General features: G+C 57.1%; 2 protein-coding genes and 1 long non-coding RNA gene across 5 annotated transcripts in view; 2 read left to right on the top strand and 1 right to left on the bottom strand.

Annotated features, from left to right (window-relative positions):
* The first annotated feature begins 8 nt into the window (after positions 1-8).
* On the top strand, positions 9-18,231 carry ALKBH4 (alkB homolog 4, lysine demethylase). 2 transcript variants are annotated; one of them, XM_027126078.1, is made up of 5 exons: positions 9-210; positions 3,134-3,331; positions 6,295-6,513; positions 11,067-11,161; positions 16,560-18,231. In XM_027126078.1, the coding sequence occupies exons 1-5, from the start codon at positions 94-96 to the stop codon at positions 16,663-16,665; spliced, it is 735 nt and encodes a 244-aa protein (XP_026981879.1). In that variant the 5' UTR covers positions 9-93; the 3' UTR covers positions 16,666-18,231. The 2 variants fall into 2 exon arrangements, with proteins under 2 accessions (XP_026981879.1, XP_026981878.1); XM_027126077.1 differs by lacking the exons at positions 11,067-11,161; positions 16,560-18,231 and having other exon boundaries at positions 55-210; positions 6,295-7,214.
* Positions 7,607-18,356, bottom strand: ORAI2 (ORAI calcium release-activated calcium modulator 2). Of its 2 annotated transcripts, XM_027126080.1 has the most exons (3): positions 18,238-18,356; positions 14,725-14,962; positions 7,607-10,958 (listed from the first exon to the last, which is right to left on the bottom strand). In XM_027126080.1, exons 2-3 carry the CDS (start codon positions 14,947-14,949, stop codon positions 10,419-10,421), a joined length of 765 nt encoding a protein of 254 aa, XP_026981881.1. In that variant the 5' UTR covers positions 14,950-14,962; positions 18,238-18,356; the 3' UTR covers positions 7,607-10,418. The 2 variants fall into 2 exon arrangements, with proteins under 2 accessions (XP_026981881.1, XP_026981880.1); XM_027126079.1 differs by lacking the exon at positions 18,238-18,356 and having other exon boundaries at positions 14,725-15,006.
* Positions 18,357-18,539: 183 nt separating this feature from the next.
* Positions 18,540-21,415, top strand: part of LOC113630545 (uncharacterized) — a 26,658-nt gene continuing 23,782 nt past the window's right edge. Inside the window, exon 1 of the long non-coding RNA XR_003437007.1 lies at positions 18,540-20,006. This is a non-coding gene — a long non-coding RNA (uncharacterized LOC113630545). The remainder of the gene's footprint in view (positions 20,007-21,415) is intronic.

The following is a 21,415-nucleotide window of genomic DNA, read 5'->3' as shown; positions in this document are numbered from 1 at the left end:
GCGGCCGCGCGGACCTCGTACCCTGCGCGCGCACTACAACTCCCAGCGGCGCCCGCGGTCCCGCGCCTGCGCCCTGGCTGCCAGGACGCGGCGATGGCGGCTGCGGCGGTGGCGGCCCCAGAGGTCCTTCGGGAATGTGGTTGCAAGGGTATCCGGACCTGTCTAATCTGCGAGCGGCAGCGCGGAGGTGACCAGCCCTGGCAGCACCAGGTGAGGGCTGGGAGAGGGGCCGCGCCCACAACTCCGTTCTTCCTCCGGGGAAACTGAGGCCCGGGTTGACCGTGAAGACGGGCTCCGGATCAAACCGTGTCAGCGGCCCTGGCGATGGGGGCGTTGCGGGGTGAGGAGATGAGGGCTTTGAGCAGTGGGCCTGGAGTGGGAAAGGGGCTGGGACGTGGATGCAGTCCGACCACAGCTCACCTCTGGAACCCGGGGGGAGTCTGACAGCAAACGTAGCCCCCCCGTGTCTGGGGCTGGAAGCTTCACGGGCTCGTGGTTAGACGACACGGAGAGAGTAGGGGGTGCTGAAAACCAGGGCAGAGGGCCCCAGAAGGCCTTGGACGGAAACGGGCAAGGAGGAAACTCATTCCAACGAATTAACAAAAGAGGACTCGGAGGCTTTGAGCGGGGCAAGGGCCTTCCAGCCGGGCCAAGGCCTGGGGAAGGCGGATGATGCTTCAGGTGAGGCAGATGAGGTCGGGGGGGCCTGACCACGGAAGGCAGGCGGGACCTGTTCTGAGGGCCATGGCGAGCTCTTGAGGGTTTTAAAGGAAGTTACCTGTGAATTTTAGAAAGATCCTGGGAAGGGGAGGGGTGGATAGGAAGGAAAGGAGGCTGGGAAGCCAGTGAAGAAACTGTCACAGTGTCCGTGACAAAAGCTCAGAAGGTCCTGTGAAAAACAGTGGCGGTTCCTCAGAAAATTAAATGTAGAGCTACCATATGACCCAGCAATCCCGCTTCTGGATATGGTCCCAAAAGAATTGAAAGCAGGGTCATGAAGAGACATCTGTACACCCATGTTCATAGCAGAGTTACTCACAATAGCTAAAAGGTGGAAGCAGCCGGAGTGTCCACGCACAGACGAAAGGAAGAACAAAATGTGGTCCATCCGTACAGTGGAATATCATTCAGTCCTAAAAAAGGAAGAAAGGAAAGTCTGGCACGTGCCACCACACAGATGAACCCTGAGGACGTTATGCTGAGTGAAATAAGCCAGTCGGAAGACATACTGTATGATTCCACTTATGTAATGCATCCGAAGTCGTCAGATTCACAGAGACAGAAAAGAATGGTGGGTGCCAGCAGCGGGGGGAAGGGAGGGGGAGAGGTGTTAATGGGTAGATTTAGTTTTGCAGGGTGAGAAAGTTCTGGAGATTGGTTGTACAACAATGTGATATACTTAACACACTGAAATGTGCACTTAAAATGTGGCTGAGGATCAATTTTAAATGTATAACGTATATGTGGTTGTATATATTTGACCACAGTTTAAAACTTTCTTAAAAAAGAGTTTTTCAGACCTTGCCAAAGGTCTGAACTGTGCCCATGGCCGTGGGCGTGGAGGCTCAGGGCACCGTGGGGGTAGCATCTTCCCAACCTGATGGCTGAGGGACGAGTGAAATGTACGGGATGACCCCTTAACTTTCCGTGTGTCCCATGTGAGGTGCCAGGAGACAGAGACATGGTGGTTCAGGGTTGGGGTGTGGGTGCTGGCGATGCCTGTAGAACATAAAGCGGGAGGACGCAGAATTCACTGGGCAGGGAACACCTCAGACTGCCCTGTAGATCTGACAGAGTCCTGGCCAACACAACCGGAAGCTCCGGAGCAAAGACGGCCTGGTAGGCAGTCCCACGCTGGGCAGAAATGGCCAGGCCTGTGCTGGGTCACTGGCTGGAGGCCCAGGAGAAGGGTGGCCTCTGCTCAGAACCAGAGGCAGATCCTGAAGGCTCTGCCACAGGAGGTTGTCAGCCTGGCACTCCTCTGGGTGACTGGCAACTTCTGCTCTGTTTTTTGTGGGTTTTTTTCCCAAAATTTTATGTACGTATGTATGTATGGGGCCGTGCCACTCAGCTTGCGGGATCTCAGTTCCCCGACCAAGGATTGAACTGAGGCCATGATGGTGAAAGCACCTAATCCTAACCACTAGACTGCCAGGGAACTCCCAGTTTTGATCTTTCTTTTGTTTGTTTTTTTTTGCGGTACGCGGGCCTCTCACTGTTGTGGCCTCTCCCGTTGCAGAGCACAGGCTCTGGACGCGCAGGCTCAGCGGCCATGGCTCACAGGCCCAGCCGCTCCGCGGCATGTGGGATCTTCCCGGACCGGGGCACGAACCCGCGTCCCCTGCATCGGCAGGCGGACTCTCAACCACTGCGCCACCAGGGAGGCCCTGCTCTTTTTTGATGGGAAATTCAGGCAGCGCCAGTGGCTGCCACAGTGTAGGGCAGGCCCCAGAGATACCCACACTGTGGCCGGAAAGGGCTTCTCCCTCTGGCCTCCCAGCATGTGCTGCTCACCTCCTGGGCAGGCCCGTGGCCTCAGCTTTAGGGGAGCAGATTTCTCCAGCTCCTGGTCAGGGCTGGCTGCCTTCACACAGTCCTCCTCTTTAGCCCTCACCAGCCTGGGGAGGGCAGACAGTGCCCCACAGCGACACAGGAACAGTGTGGCCTCGGAGGCTGCGCCCCAGCTGTGCAGCCTCAGGCTAGTTCCTTAACTTTGCGGAGCCTCAGTCACCTCATCTGTAAAATGGAGGATGAAAGAATGGTTCTGCCTACTCTCTTCCCTTTTACAGCCGGGAAAGTGAGAAAGGCAGGGGCTGAGGGCCTTTCCCAGGAGGCGGCCCTGGGCAGGGGTCCCGCCTCCCTCTAGACTCCAGCTGCCTCCCAAAGTGCTGCAGGGGATGGTGCAATGCTGGGTGGGGCTGCCTCTCGGGGCGTGTGTGTGCAGTGTGTGGAAGGGCTCCAGTGACTCCAGGACCCCTGTCCCCTTTTTTTTTTTTTTTTTTTTGCCGCACCAAGTGGCATCCGGGATATTAGTTCCCTGACCAGGGATCGAACCTGGGTTCCTCGCAGTGAAAGCGCCGAATCCTAACCACTGGACAGCCAGGGAATTCCCATCCCTGTCTTTCTTTTGCAGAAAACACACCGGTTCATTTACTACGCCGACACCGGCTGGGCTGTGGGGGCCGAGGAGTCCGACTTTGAAGGCTGGGCCTTCCCCTTCCCAGGCGTGACACTGATCGAGGACTTTGTGACCCCGGCGGAAGAAGCTGAGATGGTACAGCTGATGGACCGCGACCCCTGGAAGCTCTCACAGTCCGGGCGGAGGAAGCAGGTAGGCTGGGCCAGAGCTGGGCCAGAGAGGGCAGTCACACCACGGGGCCGTGCCAGGCTCCTGACCCCAGAGCCCCTTTGCTCACCTCCCTCTCAGGGCCTTCCTTTGCAGCCACCTCCCACCACTCCCCAGGGCCATTAGGTGACAGTCGGCGGGGGTGGGGGGTGGGGGCAGGGCTGCTGAATGGGGTGTGTTGGGAAGGGGCAGGGCCAGGGGCCTGGGCATGGCCTGCTCACCTTCCCATGAGGCGGGGCTCAAAGGCAGATGGCCACTCAGCTCTCTCTGCCCTCTCCCCAGCTGGCCTAGTGCTGGTGACCCTCACAGAGGGTTTCTCGAAGGCTGCCAGTTGCCCCCCATCCCCCTACCCCCCTGTCCAAAGTTCTCCCCGTCAGTTTCTAGTCTCCCCAGCCCTCTTCCCACTGATACTTGGGCCTCCAGATCCTGAACCTTCCCTTGCCGGGCAGCACAGTCCCCTCCTCCCTGGGTCCGCTCTTCTCCTTTTCTGTTCCTCACCCCCAGCAATCCTCGCCCCCTCCAGGACCTGCGAACCAGCCATCGGCCACCTTTCCACATTCCCTCCCCCTCCTGTCATGTGTCCTCACCCATCTTCAGTTCTGTGACCAGTTAGTACAGGCACTTGCTCAGGTGCCCCTCGCCCTTTCTCCTCCTGCTTGCACAGGCTCTTTCTGCTCACCCACAGCCCTGGTCGGGTCCAGCACCCGCGCCCCCTGCTGGTGGCCACCCTGGCTCTGGCTCTCCATCCCGAGCCGGGCCCTTCCCGCTCGGCAGGTCGTTCGCTTTGCTGCCCTCTTTCCAAACCTCTCCTTCCCCTCCTCACTCTCCCGTGACGACCAGGCCTCTCTGAGGGAACAGGTGCATCTACAGACGTTCCCTTCTCGCCTGTGCCCAGCTTCTTCCCGAGCCCCACTCCAGCTGCGCACCGGATGCTGCCCTTCTCCTCGGAACTCCTTGTCCCGCATCGCCCCCTTCTGTCCTCAAGGCTGGCTCTTTCCCACCGGCCTCCCAGTAAGCTCTGTCTCTCTCGTCTCTGCAGCAGAGCTTCTCAGGAGAGCTCTCTGTTCTCTTCAGGTCCTCTCTTCTTGCTGCCGCTTAACCCTCTCAAAAACTGCCTCCATCGCCCACCTCCTGCCTAAAGCCTGCAGCTGGTTCTCGGGCTCAGTCCTCAGGCCTCTCCTTTTCCTTCTCCAGACACTCCTTACTGATCTCAGTGAGGCCCGGCCCCGCACGTCGGTGAGTTTGGGGCTCCCGCACTCGTATCTCCAGCCCTGGCATCCCTAAGCTGAGCCGTGGCTCCACCTTGGCAAATTCCATCTTTCACCTGCTCAGGCCAGAAACGCTGGATCTTTCCACGTTCCTCTCTTTCATTGGTAATTCCTGTCAGCTCTGTATTCCTTCAAAACATATCCTGAATCTGAGAACACACACCCCCTGCTGCTGCCACCACCTGCCTCTAGCACTTCCTGGGCAGCCCTCGGTCCTCCTCAGTTGGTTTCAGTAGGGAGGAAGTGATCCCACCGACATCCGGTTGGATCGAGTCACTGCTCTGTTACAGGCCCTCCAGGCCTCCCATCTCAACGCAAACACAGAGGCCTTACCATGCCCCAGGAGGCCCTGCCCTGGCCGCCAGCCCGATCTTTGTCTTCTCTGCTGCTGTCTGCTGTCCCCACGGCAGTCACCCCCACCTCCTGGGTTCCTCGGAGTCTCCTGGCCGCAGCCCGCCTGTCCCAGCCTTTCTGCCTGCTGCTGCCAAGGAGTTGGGGTGGCCCGCAGGAGCCGGCGGGCCCCGGCACTGCGCCACGCGGAACAGGGAAGGAGAAAGACCCCAGCAGCAGATGGAGCCACCCCCCACGAGGCAGGGACCCGAGGGAGCAGGGGTGCGGCTAGATGCCCCCCATCCCTCAGGCCACAGACCTGAGGTGTATCTACAAGGCTCCTCCCTAGGGTGTCTTTGTTTTGTTTTTTAAATAGAAGCCACCCACCATAAAATCCACCCATTTCAAGTGTATAATTCACTGGTTTGGTTTTCAGTGTATCCACAGTGTTGTGCAACTATCGCCACTGTCTAGTTCTGGAACATTCTCATCACCCCAGAGGAAATGCGTACCCATTACCAGTCCCTGTGCATCCCCTCATTTCCCAGCAAGCACTAATCTACTTTCTGTCTCTGTGGATCTTCCTCTTCTGGACATTCGTATACCTAGGATTATGTAACATGTGACCCTTTGTATCGGGCATCTTTCACTGAGCATAATGTTCTCAGGGTTCATCCCTTTGCAGCCTGTAGCAATGCTGCATTGCTTTTCGTGGCTGAATATTATTCCATTGGATGGATGGACCACTCTTTGTTCATCATTCATCTGTTGGTGGACACTTGGGTTGTTTCTACTTTTTGGCTGTCATGAATACTGCTGCTGTGACTAGTCTAGTACAGACTTCTGCGTGGACGTGTGTTTTCAGTTCTCTTGGGTGTGAGGCTAGGGGTGGAACTGCTGCTGGGTCCTGTGGAGACTCTTCTCCCTTGTGGTCCTGAAGCCCAGTTGCACCCAGTGTTGACCAGATGGGTAACGCTGCCGTGGGCTGGCCTGCCCTGCCTCGCTCGGCTCCTTCCCGACTCCCCAGCACCACGTCCTGGGGACGCCACCCGTGCATGGGCCTCTTGTCTCCAGCTCTGCTTCCTGGGGTACCTGGGCCGACGTTCCCCCGATGCTTCACCCCCCCCCCCCCCCGCTTTGTTTTCCTCCTCAGCATTTACCGCCATCTGATGTCTGCTGTTTATATTTATCTCCTTGGTGTTGGCCTCCTCCTGCCAGAATGTCAGCTCCGTGAAGTCCGAAATCTTTGCTGGTCTTGGTCACTGTGCTTGGATGCTTCAGCCCTGGCGTGTGATGCCATTTCTGTAAACTCAGACAATTTCCCACTTCCTTTTTGTCCTCATCCTTCAGGACTACGGCCCCAAAGTCAACTTTCGGAAACAGAAGCTAAAGACCGCCGGCTTCCGGGGCCTCCCCAGCTTCAGCCGGGAGGTGGTGCGGAGAATGGGCCTCTACCCCGTCCTGGAGGACTTCCGGCCTGTGGAGCAGTGTAACCTGGACTACTGCCCGGAGCGGGGCTCGGCCATCGACCCCCATCTGGACGACACCTGGCTGTGGGGGGAGCGGCTGGTGAGCCTCAACCTGCTGTCCCCCACTGTGCTGTCCATGTCCCGGGAGGCGCCCGGCAGCCTGCTGCTCTGCCTGGCCCCGTCCGGCTTCCCGCAGGCCCCGGTGGAAGGCGCGACGGCCCCCGGCAGGTCTGTCCCGTGCCGGGAGGTGGAGGTGGCTGTCCCCTTGCCCCGCCGCGCTCTGCTGGTGCTCACGCGAGCCGCGCGGCACCAGTGGAAGCATGCCATCCACCGCAGGCACATCGGGGCCCGCCGCGTGAGCGCCACCTTCAGGGAGCTGTCAGCCGAGTTTGGCCCCAGCGGGAGGCAGCGGGAACTGGGGCAGGAGCTCCTGCAAACCTCGCTCTCCTTTCAGGGGAGACCCACGTGAGCCTCCTCCCCGGGGACGGGAGCTGGCGCCAGAGTGGACCATTAGCCGGCATTGAAGGGGGCGCCCAGCCCGAGGGTCTTTCTCAGGTCTTAAGAGGAGACTGCTTGACACCCCGGTGCCCGGCAGCGCGAGCCCTGTCCGCGAGCTGGCTCGACGGGAACGGGCCTCAAGTCGGTCCCCTTTGACCTGCGCCGCGGCCACTTGCCTGGGTTGTTTAGTTTGTCACAGCTTGAGGGCAGTGGCATACTTTGAGCTTAAAAATCGTTGGTACCACTTCAGGTCATTTTCTCCTTTATCTGTCTCTCTTAACAAGGTTGCCCGATGTCCCAGCCTGCAGGCCCTTCATTTATTTATTTATTATTTTTTATTTTATTTACTTTTGGCCATGCCACGCAGCTTGCAGGATCTTAGTTCCCTGACCAGGGACTGAACCCAGGCCCACGGCAGTGAAAGCGCAGAGTCCTAACCACTGGACTGCCAGGGAACTCCCAGTCCCTTCATTTAGGGACCGTGTTGGATTGGAGAACAGGATGGGTAGAAGATGTGAGGTTATTACTGTTACTACTGACTTCAGAGCTGCTGACAGCTTCAGAGTTGCACTCTGCCCGGGTCATGCTTGACCCCATGGGGTGCAGGATACGGAACACTGGTGACCAGCGGTTGGCAGGGAGGGGCTTCCAAGCATCACCTCTCTCCACAGTGCTCCACCAAGAGCAGAGAGCAATTCATAACTTAGGTACTTATTTATTCAGTTCAGTCCAGGGCAACTGTTTTAAAAATCCATACACAGGACAGGGGGTGTGCACACCGCATGTGGTCTCCACAGCCTCATGCATAATGAATCAATCAGCACAAGACAGGTGAGCAGTGCAGATGAGCCTCGATCTGCCCAGGCTTAGGCAGTTTTATCCTCAGCAGACCTTCCTAGAAGAGACCCTGAAATACATTCTGCCCTGGCAGTCTGTCTAAAATAGAAACGCTGGAGTTTTGAAACTCCTGGTCAGGTACTAAACGGAGACCGTGTTCCACTTTGGAAGGGGCCTCAGCGTATCTGCGGGCACTTGTTTTAATGAGCACCAGGAAGGCTCTGCTCAGAGGAAAACAGGGCGAGCCCACGCTGGCTCCGGGGCGGCCTGTGGCGCCTCTCACTCAACACAGAAAGGCCACTGCACTTGGAACCCCCTTCACAGTCAGGTTAGGCCTCCAGAAACCAAATTTCTAGCCTGCAATTTGCTTCCCTCCCCTCCGCAGACTGCCCTGCTGCAGCTCCAAATGGCAGCTTATTCTCCAGTCCTGAGGGCACCCCCCGATCATCAGTCCCCAGGCCCACAGTCATCTCTGTTCTCACAAATTCAGTTTGCCTCATGCCTCTGGGAACTAGAAAGGCTGGAGCTGGGAGAGCTTGCTGGAAGGAAGAACAAGAAATTACAAGAACATTATTCTCCTCATCAGTGTCGAAAACGTGATTATGTGGCATCCTTCCTACCCACGTGGCACTGTCACTGGCACCTAGTGTCTGACCCTGATGTGGCCAGGCTAGAAAAACTGCCCATGGGCCAGGTGTAACAGCTGGCCCCTGGCTGACACCCAGAGTGTGCTCGCCGCAGGCTGGGGAGCTCGGCACTCCGTGGGCCTGGCACACAGGGCAGGGGCACCAGATGGCCCAGGAAGGTGGCCGAAGTGAGCCCAACAAGGCCCCTCTCAAAAGCCTGAGGCCAGAGGAAGGGGCTGCCGTCCCCTCCCAGCAGTGGGCAGGAGCCAGCCTTTCTAGTCCCTGCCAGGACACAAAGTGGCCGTCTTGCAGTGCCGCTGACATTCTTTTGCAAAGCAAACGCATTACACCTTTTCAGCCAGGCTCTGGGAGAGGAGACATGCGCTAGGGAGCAAGCAAGTCACGACAGATGTCTGCAGAGGATGCGAGGGACACGCCCTTTGGAAGGCGCTAGGGCTCTCCTCCGGCCCAGCAAGACACGATGTCCAGGCTCCCCGTAAATGCCATGACTTGCACTGGTGATTCTCAGCATTCAGTTACGTGTTAAGGTTCAGGTTCTCAACAGGATGTCACAGTCCCAGAAACCTCAGCCAGGCTTGCCCGCACTTCTTGGTACAGGCAACCCAGACCCCACAGAGATGTCAGGCTGTGGACAGAAATGCCGTCAGAGCATGAAGTCCAGTGACTGAAACAAAAGAAAAGGCACCACTCTCTGGTGGCTGCTGGCCAGTGTGGTAAATGTGGTTCTTAAAAGCGGCCCAGGGCGCAGCAGGCTCACACGTAAGCTGAGCTGTAGCATGTATGTGTTCGGTCCAAGAACATGGGCTCAGGTCTACCAGACGCCCTTCTGAAAAACACCAGAACCTGTGCTGTGCATGGCTGCATAGAAGTGTGAGCTGGGCCTGTGCTTGCGGCCAGGAGGCCCAGGAGGGGAGCTCTCCACAGGGTCTCACCTTCCCTGCCGTCATTATAAGCAGGACCCACGTTTGGCCAGGGCTGGCCGCTGATGCTACCACCCACAGACCAGGCCCGGTCACGGCCTTGTCTAGACAGGAAGTTCCCTGGCTGCCCCCTCCCGCTGCCGGGGGCCACAGGCAGCAGGGAGGTGGGCGGGCTCGGGTGCCTGGGTGAGAGTGCCACTGCCTTCTGCAGCCACAGCCCGGAGGGTCAGCTGGCGGCTCAGGGGACAGTCTGTGGCCGAGAGACGGAAGCCTCTGGACTTTGGGCCCTTTCCCCAGCCTGGGGGCCTCGCTGGGTCAATGTGGCCAAGGATCCAGCTGGCAGGGAAGAAAGAATCTGAGCCCAGTGTGCCTCAGAGCACCCCTCAGTTAACAGCCACCTCCAGTGGGCGCCCACAGACTGGCCTCCGCCCTTGGACGGCTCCCCCAGGGCCTGGCAAGTCTGACGCCTGCTGGGCCACGTGCCCTGGGCTCCTGCCTTCCTTCCCCAGCCCCACGAGCCAGGCCGCCCAGCTCCCTCCAGGGCAGGGAGGGAAGCACCAGGCCAAGCTGTAAGCCTGTGCCCCGTCTAATTGTAGCAGGGTGGTACCATCAGACGTGCCACCCAGCTGCCACCAGCCCAGCTCAGGAGTCACGGGGCAATCCCTTCCCTGATCCCATGGTGCTACCCCGACTCTCCAGGTCCCTGCCAGGCTCCCGGCCCCTGCTGGCTGCTCACTCCAGGTCTCCGAGGTGACCCGTGACCACCCGGTGCTACTCGGAGCCCGGCCTCCAGCCTCAGGAAGTGCCCAGGGCCAAGGACTCGTCCTTTCTTTCCCCTGAGCTCTTAGCATCAGTCTCCCGTTTAACTGAAGATTTCCATCTTCTGAAGGAAAACGATCCAGGTCTTACAGCATGAAGACAGGAGTAGAACTTTGGTCTTGAACCACCTGGCAGTGTCTCGGCAGCCCCGTTGGCAATTTGCATTTCTGAAATTCCCCATACCGCAAGCGAGTTCTGTTCCCTCCCAGCGAGGCGTGGACGCTGAGCTGACGCGGATGCGGCCGCGGACACACGGCATCGGCCCCGCCCAGGAGCGTGCACGCTCACACCACCTGCAGGCTGCGCTCGTGCCCATCCAGCTGCACTTTGAGCTTGTGCAGCTCCTCGATCTCGCGATTGTGCCGCTCGGTTTTGTGGCGCACCAGCGAGCGGTAGAAGTGGATGGTGAAGACCACGAAGATGAGGCCCACGGGCACCATGATGATGGTGGACACCAGGGCGGCCTGCCAGCCCGTGTGGCCCCCGGGGCCAGGTGGAGGGCCGGGCTGGTGGCGCGCGTCCACGGGCAGGAACTTGATCCAGCAGAGCAGTACCACCTCGGCCAGGAAGAGCAGGATGCCCAGCACGGTGGAGAAGCCCCAGGCCAGCTCGATGTAGGGGTGCATGCGCTCGTGCGGAGACTCGCTGATGGAGTTGAGGTTGTGGATGTTGCTCACGGCCTCCACGTTGGGCAGGATGCACGTGCTGATGAGCAGCGCGAACAGGTGCACGGCCACCAGCACCGTGGTGCACGCGCTGAAGGCGATGAGCAGCGGCCGCGGGTATTGGTACTGGGTCTCCAGCTGCACCTCCACCATGGCCACCTGCAAGGCAGAGGGGGCGCTGGGTCGGGGCGCCCACAGAGCAGAGGGCGCCCTCCTCGCTGATCAAATATTTTGAACTTTACTCTTTTTTTTTTTTTTGCTGATTAGCTAAAGAAGATCTCATTCAGGGAACATCTAAAAAGTACAGAAGAGGCCAGAGAAGCACTGGGCAGGGCGGTGATCGCACCCTGGATGCCAAGAACGTAGGTATATTGGGGTGCCGGGCTCTGGCCCAGGGCAGAGGCCACGCTTCCCTGGGAACATGCGACTTTGCTGTTGATATCAGAGCCAGGCTGCAGTGGAGCTTAGCTGCAAAACAACTGATGTTTCTCAAAAAAACAAACCTGACCTTTCAAGAGGTAAAAAGAAGTAATGATGGAGGCTCCTGACGGTCTCTAGGCTCAGAGCCACACACTGGACGGCCTCACACAAGCCACAGGGTGCCTCTCAGCTGAGGCCAAAAGCGGGAGCGAGCAGCCACGTCTCCAAAGGCCGGGAATGGTCATAGAAATGACGGTGAGGAGGGGAAGCTGGGAAGGGGCTGGGCTGGGACAACTGAGCTGAATCGACGGGAGCAGGAGGCCAACAGGAAATATGTAAAAAGGGTAAGTCAAGAGACAGCAATTCCCAAACATCATTAGAGATGTGGAGGTGGAGGGGCTGCCAGGGTTTGTCACAAGCCCTTTGCAGTACTTAATTTTAAACTGCGCATGTGCTAACTTTGAAAAAATAAAAACGACTTTTAAATGAAAGGGAATAAAAGGCTCACAGAAGGACCAGAAGCCCCTGCTTATCTCTGTAGCAGTGAGTGTCTATTTAGGCTGGGATATGCTCACCACGAGCCCTAAGGGGCTTTCAAAGTCCAGACCGGGCGCCAGGCTCCTGCCACGCTTCCCCAGGTCACACCCAGTCCACTCCGCTGCAGCCCACATCCCACCCCAGCTCTGTGGACCAACCCCAGTAGAGGGTTTAGTCCAGGCTCACCAAGGGCCTTCTTCCAGGCACCCAAAGGTAAGAAACCACACCCGTCAAGGAAGGGGGGACAGGGAGGCAGAGAGAAGCCAGAAGGCTTTTCCACTCACACTGTTTGTCTCCTAGAGCTGAGCCATCCCTTTTTTGTTGTTGTTGTTTTGTTTTGTTGTTTTGTTTTGGGGCGTGCTGCACGTCTTGGGGATCTTAGTTCCCCAACTTGCCACCAGCCCAGCTCAGGAGTCACGGGGCAATCCCGTGGGAACCCCGGGGCCACAGCAGCGAGAGCGCCAAGTCCCAACCACTGACCATTGGACCGCCAGGGAACTCCCAGAGCCATCCCTGTTTTAAAAAATTTACAAGAAACATTTCATAACTTCTAGCAACTACTGCCTCTTAGAGTGAGGACCTCATCCTCTCACTCCGTCTTCAGTGAAGATGGAACATTTGGTAGGTAAAAAGAAGATATGCCAGTCCTAGTGGACCACAGCTGAACAGAAACTCAGCAGTGATTATTGCTCCAAAGAGACAGCAGCCACACTACTGAGAGGAGGGGTGGTCCTTTCTCAGTGCCCTTTTAGCCTGGGTAGGCTCTTGTGACCACAAAGGATATGGCCCAACAAAAAAGGACGTTGTAAACTTCAGAGGGTGCAGAGATGAGAAACAAAGACGATTAAAAGGCCTATGAGGAAAGCAGTTTTGTTCCACCTCAAGAGGAGAAAAGGCCAAAGGCCATTTTTCAGTGTATTTATGCAAAGATTTTTATGAAGGGGTCCTGGATCACTGGTTCTCTGTGTTAGGGGCAGGATAAACATGAAGAAATAAGCTTAAGGTCAGGCATAAGCACTTGCTGGAAGAAGGAGCAGCTCTGCAATTCTAATTAGGGAATACATAATATGGAGAGGGAACTCTACCTACAGAACGGCCTGGTCATTTTCCCACGTCCCTGCCCTTATTCAGCTATGGTTTCCACAGTGGACATGCTGATACTAGCTGACGATCTGTATTCATCACTTCTTTCTCCTGGGCTGCTCTGCAGTCTGAATAATTATCTGATTTACTGGGGTCTGTGGCTTCTGAAATGTATCCCCAACGGCTTAAGGAAGCACTTGCTACAGAGGAGATACTCCATAAATGCTGAAGAAATGAATTATTATAATAATTCATTATTATTGAATGAATAATAATGAATTATTATTATTATTCAACGGGCACTGTCCTCATTCTAAGGCCACTTCACACCCCTGAACGCTGCCATTAAGTCTCAAACTACTCCTCCAGAATTCACTCTTTGCTTTACAGCTTTATTCACAGGGCTTGTTTGCAAATTTTAATGAGGGGTGTTGTAGCCTTCAAACTCGGGTGAGCAGACTCTTCCCTAAATTTGGAAGTCCAAATGTTTGGAAGACCGGGGTCTCAAGGGACAGCTGCAGACGGGAAGTGATTTCCGAGACCCAGGCCCCGCACAGAAAGGAAACCGTCCTACTTCATTATATCATGCAGTACTTCTCAGTTAGTTTTCCAAAGTTAAAAAATATATAATAATAAATATAGGCCAGAAAAATTCAATGCAGTACATGCAGAGTATTACTATGCATTATACCCTACTGGGAGGGTAGAAAACAAGATCTAATTTTAATGATGACGTCTAAACTTCTCTTGCTATTTCTTAAAGTTAAGCTTGAGAAAATGTTCCTCTTTTAATGTGATGGAAGGAAATCATTTTGAGCCAAAGTTATGTCCCATATGATTGTACACTTTTGTAATTACGTTTTAAGCAATAAAATGCAGGACGTAAATAAGCCTTTGCTTTGAACTACAGACCTCAACCCAAACTGACTGCCCTCTAGACGTGGTGACCTCTGCCCTGCCCTGCCTGAGGTCACGCCCTGACTACAGGAGGTCTCATTTTTCCACGGGTGACCAGTGCCGATGACGGGCAGGCCCTTGTCATGGAAGTGGCCGCACTGGCTCGCTCGGACAGCTTTTTTATTTTCTGCGTATCCATTTGACAGCTGAGGCTCTGGGATATGGAAAAACAATTGTTTTTACATTAAAAAAAAAATGGCTTCCAGCCCAATAGGACCTCTGAGCAGACAACAGAGAAAGAAAAAGGAGGGGCGGCCGCAGTTCTCGCTGGGAATCCGGAATCCTGACATTCCCCCCTCTCTGGGACAATCCCCTGAAGGGATGAAGGTCTGCAGGCTTTGAAGTCAACAGGGGATGTGGCCCTTTTTCAGGGCCCACGGTTTTTCCCCAGACAGACTCTTGTCCTGGGGGATGACTCAGAAGGAAAGCACAGCCGGGCAGCCGGGTGTCAGGCCAGAGGCTCTGCTTTGTCACCCCAGAGACCACATTCAGGGAGCATCTGTGTCCCCAGCTGGGCTAAACTGAGCAAACGCAACCCATGCCACAGTTTCTGCTCAAATTCCCAAACTCTTGGGTGGTGCCTGAGATGTGCAGATGTCGGGACTTTTCCCTGGGAAACCTTGTACCCTGAAGCTATTTTAATTACCCCACTAACTTCCTTGCCAAGTAAATACTGTATGTGAAGGTGAGAGTGGGCTTTCTGAGGGCTCTGGGGCTTGGGGACTCCCCTGGATGCCCCAGGCCACCCCTCCAGTTGCCAGAGCAGTCCCCTTGGAGGAGGTGGGACCTGGGCAGAGACTTACTAACGGTCCATCCTGGCTGTCAGCAGGGCCCGGAGGGAGTGCTTTGCTCCCTGAAGCACCACAGGATTTCAATTAGCAAAAGCCCACTTCACAGGCTGTGTTTCCCACCACGTGTTTCCACTCACCATGGCAAAGCCCGAGAGGAGGGCGGACGTCCGGCTGGAGGCCTTCAGCTTGGCCCTGCTCAGATAGAGCTTCCTCCAGGAGAGGGCCTGCACAGAGTGGTGGTTGGAGGTGACCAGTTCCAGGTAGCTGCGGCGGACCCAGTCCCGGTAATCCATGCCCTTGTGGCCGGGCTCCGAGCAGGCGGGAGTGGAGGGGTCCACAGGTACGTTGAGCTCGGCGCTCATGGTGGGAGCCAGCCTGTGGGCAGCAGAGACACACTCAGGCATCCCAGAGGGTTCCCGGGGCCTGGAAAAGCCAGAATCCAAGTCCCTTTAACTTTCCCTGGGGGCCCACTGTATACACCCTGTGCCAGGGCCATGGGATCCAGAGGTGCACGGGTATGGGGCCCTGGCCTCTGAGGCAGTCCTCACACAGGAACGTGGGAACCACCTGCAGGAAAGGAGGGGCAGGAGTGCATCTCCGGCAACCATCGCAGCATCCAGTGTTCCTCCACAAAGCAGGAATCTGGCCTCCCACCCCGAGCTCAGAAAGGCTCCAACTGAGTGTGGCTCTTGGGTGAATGGAATTCCAAGGTTGACCAAAAGCACCTAAAGACTCCTCAGAGGGGCACCTATCTTCAGGGAGTAGGGAGCTGTAGTAGTTAGGAAGCTTTTAGGACCTAAACTTCTGGATTTGACCCTGCCATGTGAGCGTGACACCTGACCTTTCCAACCTGCTTATCTTCACCTAGGGACATCCCCACCCTACCGGGCTCTTAGACAAGAGAGTGGAACCAAAACTGCTTTCCAATGGCCAGGTGCCAACCATGAAATCAACATTTCCAAGCAGCCGCTAGGTTCTCAAATCCAACTTAGATTTTAATCAGCACAGTTCGCCCTGAAAATACCTGGTTTGTATAACTAAGGCCACATCCAGGCTGCAATGGAAACCTTCAGCAAAATGAAAAACTGAATTGGCCAATTGACGTGAGCATGGTTTTTTGTGGGGTTTTTTTGTTTTTGTTCCGAGAAATGGAGGCTGGAGACCCCTCGAGTATCCCAGTAGACATCTGGTTTGACAGTAACACACGATGAAGATCAGAAGGGCTGATCTGTCGAGATTTGTGAATTTAAACCCAAACCTCCACTAATCCAAATAGGGGATTGGCGGTCTTGCGTGGCCCAAGGGGCCGGCCCGTGCAGCAGCCCGCGGGATCAGCTCGAATTAATCTGCAGGGCAGGCTTCCAGGGCACAGGCACCTCACAGCTCACTTGGCATCAGACATTAACTTGTACCTTCAAGCCCGCATAGGCCCCGTGAAAAGCCTTCTTAAGGCTACCACAAAACAGAGCAGTGTTCCCAGGTTCCAGGGAGCCTGGCTGGGGGTGGGTGGGCGGAGTAGGGGGTGTTCACCAGGGTCAGCGGCTGAGGAAATGCCCCACACTTGATCTGTCCACGCCAATCCCTAAAAGGATTCTCTGGGAAGGTCCTAGGGGCGGGGAAGGCCTCTCTCTTTTGGGGTGCCTTCCTCTTTGTCTTCCACCAGGCTGCGGAGGCTCGGCTTTTACCAGCCAATAGGGCCCCGGGAAACAGTTCTGTGCTCTTCTATTTCTGCCTGGGATGCCAATTACTAGGTCATTTACAGGAGGGCCGACTTGGGAACCTTGGTCACCCCGTCCACATCTGCAGCCAGCAGCACTGCTTGCAAGCACTTCAATCACAGGAATGTCCCGTCCCTTGGGGAGGATTCAGAGAAATGTTGTTCACTAACCAATCCATTGGCTGGCTTCAAATAACTGAGAATGGCGTCATTTGGAAATACACTTTTTTCTTTTTTTCTCCCCCTACGTATCAGAAGTGAGCCCACAGGTATGATGAAGACACTGTCCAGTGTGTGGTGGGGTGAAAGGCACAAGCTTTGCCCCCTCAGAGGATCCGTCTCTCCATCCTGCATCCAATAAATGCTTCCTGAGCCCGAAGGTAAGACTGCATTTGGTACTTAAGGATCAAAGATGAAAGGTGAGGATGTCCCGTGGGGGAGTGAGATAAGGGCAGGGGGATTCTCATCCAGTGAGTTAAATGCTGCTTTAGTGGAGGGGGTGTGAGGGCTGAGGGAGTGCAGGAGGGGCTGGCTGCCTCTACTCTTGACCCAGGAGAGGGGCCCTGCTAGGGAGCCAGGACAGGGACAAGGACATAGGTAGTGAAGGTAGCATTGGCAAAGTGGGACCCTCCCTCAAAGACAAGACGCTGCCCACATGGGAGCTTCTGAGAGGCAGGGCAGAAAAGCTAGCTGCAGAGGGGGTCAGGGAAACGGGGGTGGAAGGCAGGATGCAGAGAGTACGTGGAGCCTGGAAAGTATGACTGTGCTGGACTTGCTCTGGAGGTGCCCGGATGCAGGGGCTTGGACAGAGCTGGTGAGGGAACAATGCAGGCTCAGTCTGGCCTGTGTGCTCAAACGCTTGGCTGACTGGGAGGGGCAGGAGGGCCTGGTGGCCTCCAAAGGGATGTATGGGGTGAAGAAGAGGGAAGCACAGGGACCTTCAATGAATGAGAGCTGAGCTCAAATTGGAAAGTGGAGAGCTTCATGGGCAGTGAGGTCTGACGGTGGCCTCTGGGCCATGGTGGCCTCTGGGCAATAGGCAGGCCGGCCTCAGCCCTGCAGATGTCCTTCGAGTGGCAGGGTTTGGGAAGGAAGGGCTGCCTGTCTGCTTGGAGCCTGGGTCCTGAGGCAGGCCTGTGGGTCCTGAAGACAGAGAAGCCACTTCCTGCAGAGGGAGCAGCCCAGACTGGATTCAGATCCATCCGCACCCTTCCAGCCCCAGCGTCCTACCCTGGGCCAGGCCTCCTCCCCCTGCCTCCCCAACTCCAGGGGCAGAGTCTGGTCCTCACACTCCGGGGCTGGGCTCAGGCAGGGGGTGGGGTGGGTCAAGATGGAGCCCTGCGTTTCTGTCAGGTGGCAGAGGCTCCAAAGGATGCTCTCCTGGCTGAACCTTGTGGGTTTTTTGGTTTCATATAAGGGGCAGTCAGAGAAAAGAGGTCTTGTAGCATAACAGTGATGCTCTCTCTAAAGATTAGCTATTCTCCTTGGCAGGGCTGTTGGAAACATTTCCGGGCGGTAGGTTTTGGGGTTTGCCTGTCTGAACTTCCTTTAAACATCTGGGGCACGAGCAATGGCGAGTGCCACGCAGAAACGCCTATTTCTGACTCTCTTTTTGTCACACCCGTGCAGGGCGGGGGCCCAGCCCCTCCTGCTCCCCTGGGTCTCCTAGAGGAGTCCGCCTGCATCCCTGTCCCTTCCCCTCAGGAAGCCCCAGCAGCCGCAGGACCCGCATTCTGCCCGCACCCGCGACCTGAGTCCTCTCGGCGCCGCACCCTGCCCGGGGAGCCCGCGGGGTTGGGGTCACCTGGCCGCCTCCCAACCCCGCAGACGTCGCGCGTCCCAGGCCTGCCCAGGAGGAAGCCGGTCCCCTCCCCCGTCGAGTCTCCTGGTGCAATTCCAGTCCCCCGCCAGACCCCCCGCGGCGAGCACTCACCGAGCTGCTCTGCCCGCCCGGCCCGGCTCCGGCTCGGGCTCGCGGCAGGCGGCGCTGGCGTGGCCGTGTGGCCGTGTGGCCCAGTGGCCCTGTGGCCCGGCCGGGGCGCCGAGCGCGGCCCCCACCCTCCTTCCGCCCGTCCCTCGGGGTCCCCCGGCCCCGCCCCCGCCAGCTGCCCCGCCCCCCGCCGGCCCGCCGCAGCCGCTGCCCGGGCAACGGTGCGCCGCCGTCACGTGACCGGCCCGCGGGGGCGCTGTGGGCCACGTGACACTGCGGGCCGGCGGGGGCGGGGCTTGAGGCCCCTACGGGGGCGGGGGGCCCGGGGGTCCCAGCTGCGTGGATGCTGCTCCCGCCGGGGCACCAAAAACCCGCGAAAGGTTGCTCACGTCTCCTGCTCCCTGGGCGCGCCGCGGGTAGCAGTGAGCAGGGATCCGCGCGCGGCGGCGAGAAGAGCCGGAAGCCTGGGCATCCCTCGCTCTCCCGCCCCGCCGGCCGCACGAGCGCCCTGGGCCCTGGCGACAGAACGGGGAGGCTGCGCTTTCTCTGCCCCCTGGGTCTGGCCAGCAAGTCCAGGTCAGGGTGAGCCCTGCTTGGCCCGAGGTGTGGGGGTCTGAGCGCCGAGTGGGAGCACGGGGTTCCAGGGTGAGCCCCGGAGAACGTCCGGGACCGGTCACTGACCCGGCGGTGGGGTGGGATCCCGTTATCAGACTGCAGGGTGTGCGGGGGGTGGGGAGCAGCGGGGGGCGTGGGGAGAAAGGGTGTAAGGGAGGCTCTGTTCGGGGAGATGTGGGTGGCCACGCCCGAGTTTGCCGGGCGGACGGTGGCACCAGGCAGAGCGGGCCCCGGAGCTGGTCGCCCAGACTGCACCCTCACCCAAAGTCCCAGCGAGACCTGCCGGGTCCTAACCCGGGTGCAGCATGCTTGGCGCGCCGAGAGCTGTTAGTGGGCAGAGCACTGGAGGAGAAAGTGTTTCTGCGGTGCCTCTGGCTCCTTCCGTCCGAGACTGCAGGGAACCTCTCCCCGGGAATGGTGAACTCTCCGGTTTTACAACCGAGACCTTCAAACAGGAACGGTCTTTTAGGGCAGTACACGTGAATAATTCACTAAGAGAAGAGATGGGTTCCTATCAACCCACCGTGCCACACGGGCCCTCAGAGTACTTCCTGCGTGCCCTACATAGGATTTTTCCATCTGTCACAACATTGGACCGTGACACATTTATCCAAACGGAAGAAAAAAGAGAGAGAAAAATTCCGCTCGTGTCAACCAGTCCAACTTTTCTGACAATTGGAAGAGTAAACGTTAGCAGATGCCAGGGCAAACCCATTTATACTGCAAGACGCATTTTAGGGGCCAGTGCTGAGAGCCAGGACGATACCTTTTAATCCAGGAGGACACTTAAGAGCAGACTAAGCCAGTTTCCCCCTGGTTACTGCCCTAATAAAGGGCGGCGGAAAAGCCCAGGGTCTGATTACCACCCGCTCCCATGGCTGCAGGAAAGAGATCACGGGATTTCAGGGAGCAAAGTCCTCAAAAAGCATATAGTGTGGCTTCCACACCTCAAGCAGCTGGAAAAGTGGACTGGAAAACAGGAAGAAAACACTTTGTAAACGTCAGTAGTTGCCTCACAGATGAACATTCTTTCAGCAGCAGAGTCATTCGCTTTCGTTCTCACCCTTGAACCCTGACTGCACATCCTTTAGAAACCTTTTAAGCCAGTTAGCCACGCCCCCACCCCCGAGCACAGCATGTCTGGGCAGAAGCAGAAGGTAAGTCACAGTTACCAGGGCTTTTCAGAGCTCGTTTCCTAACCAAACCCAGAAAATGGCTTTCCCCACCCTGGAAGATTAAGGGTGGTGACTGTGTTGAAAGGAGAGAGATTTAATGATCACAATACAGTAGTTGCAGGCCCCCCTCAGGCGCCCAGGCAGTTGAGTTGGGGCTACACAGAAGCGAGGAGGTTCAGGTACAGGTCCACGGTACCAGCCACTCAGCCGGGATGTCTGGGCTCCAGTTTGTGCCGTCATTCTCGGCAAGTCGCTTCCTCTCCCGAGGCCTCGGCTGCCCCACATTTGAAAAAGACCAACTCTGGGAGGCATATCCCAGGGGTCAGCCACCTTCTAGTTGCCTCATCCACGTGTGCCCCCTCGTTCAGTGAATGCCATGGTCCTTGCTGTTTTCCTCTCTCCCCTAGGATGGCCTCACCCTGGTATGGACAATGTATCCAGTCTCCTGACACGGCAGTTCTGTCCCCTTGGCCATCCGCTCCTATGGCCTAGCCCTTATTATCATCACCTTCTGTGAACTCCCCCGACCAGGGATCGAACCCAGTCCCTGGCAGTGAAAACTCTGAGTCCTAATCACTGGACCGCTGGGGAATTCCCGGCATGAACGCTTAAATTCAAATATCCCACTTTCTGACGCTTCTTCCTCACTCAGTCCCCCATCACTCCCCTGACTCTGACACCTATTTTTCTCCCTCTCAGCCTCCTTTCGGCTTCTCCTACTGACACCTCTCCCCACTTCTCAGAGAGCTGTCATCACTTCCTTTGTTTCGTCCTCAGCCATCTGCAGTCTGCTGCCCTTTGTGCTGCTAAGTCCAGATGTCTGGGCCACTGCCCTGTCTGTCACCGGGTCCCCCTCCTTCCATCTGGAAACACTCCTTCCTTCTCTGGTGAGGCCACCGGACATTCCCCGGTGCAGGCCTCTCCTCTGCCATCTGTCCACTAGATGTGGCTGTTTCTCAGGGTCCTGCCTGGGTCCCTCTCTCCACGTTTCTATCTGAGTGGTCTCACCCATTCCCGTTTTGCCTGAGGGCTCCCAGATCATTACCTACAACCCCAGTCTCTTCCCAGCCTGGCAGGGCGTGTCCCAAGGCCCGCCAGCTTCACCAGGCCCTCAGCTGAATTCCTCATCTTTCCCTCACACACCTGCCCCACCTCCTGGTCACCTGTCCCAGGGCAGTTCCACCACCCGCCCAACTGGTGACTCTGTAGATCTGGTGTCATTCCTGACTCCCCTCCTCCCCATCAAGTCCTGTGAATTCTCCCACCTACATGTCTCTGAAATACCCCCTCCCACCCCTGTGTCCCCCTCCTGCCCCTGCATCCCCCTCCTCCACACACTTCTTCCTCCCCCCGTTCCCCCCACCCCCGTCTCTATTCTTTTTTTTTTTTTT

Source organism: Aethalodelphis obliquidens, unplaced genomic scaffold (genome assembly GCF_003676395.1).
Source record: "Aethalodelphis obliquidens isolate GAN/ISIS:26980383/991018 unplaced genomic scaffold, ASM367639v1 scaffold30, whole genome shotgun sequence".
NCBI lineage: Eukaryota > Metazoa > Chordata > Mammalia > Artiodactyla > Delphinidae > Aethalodelphis > Aethalodelphis obliquidens.
Note: the sequence above shows the minus strand (reverse complement) of the source record. Positions and strands in the feature narration are given on the sequence as shown.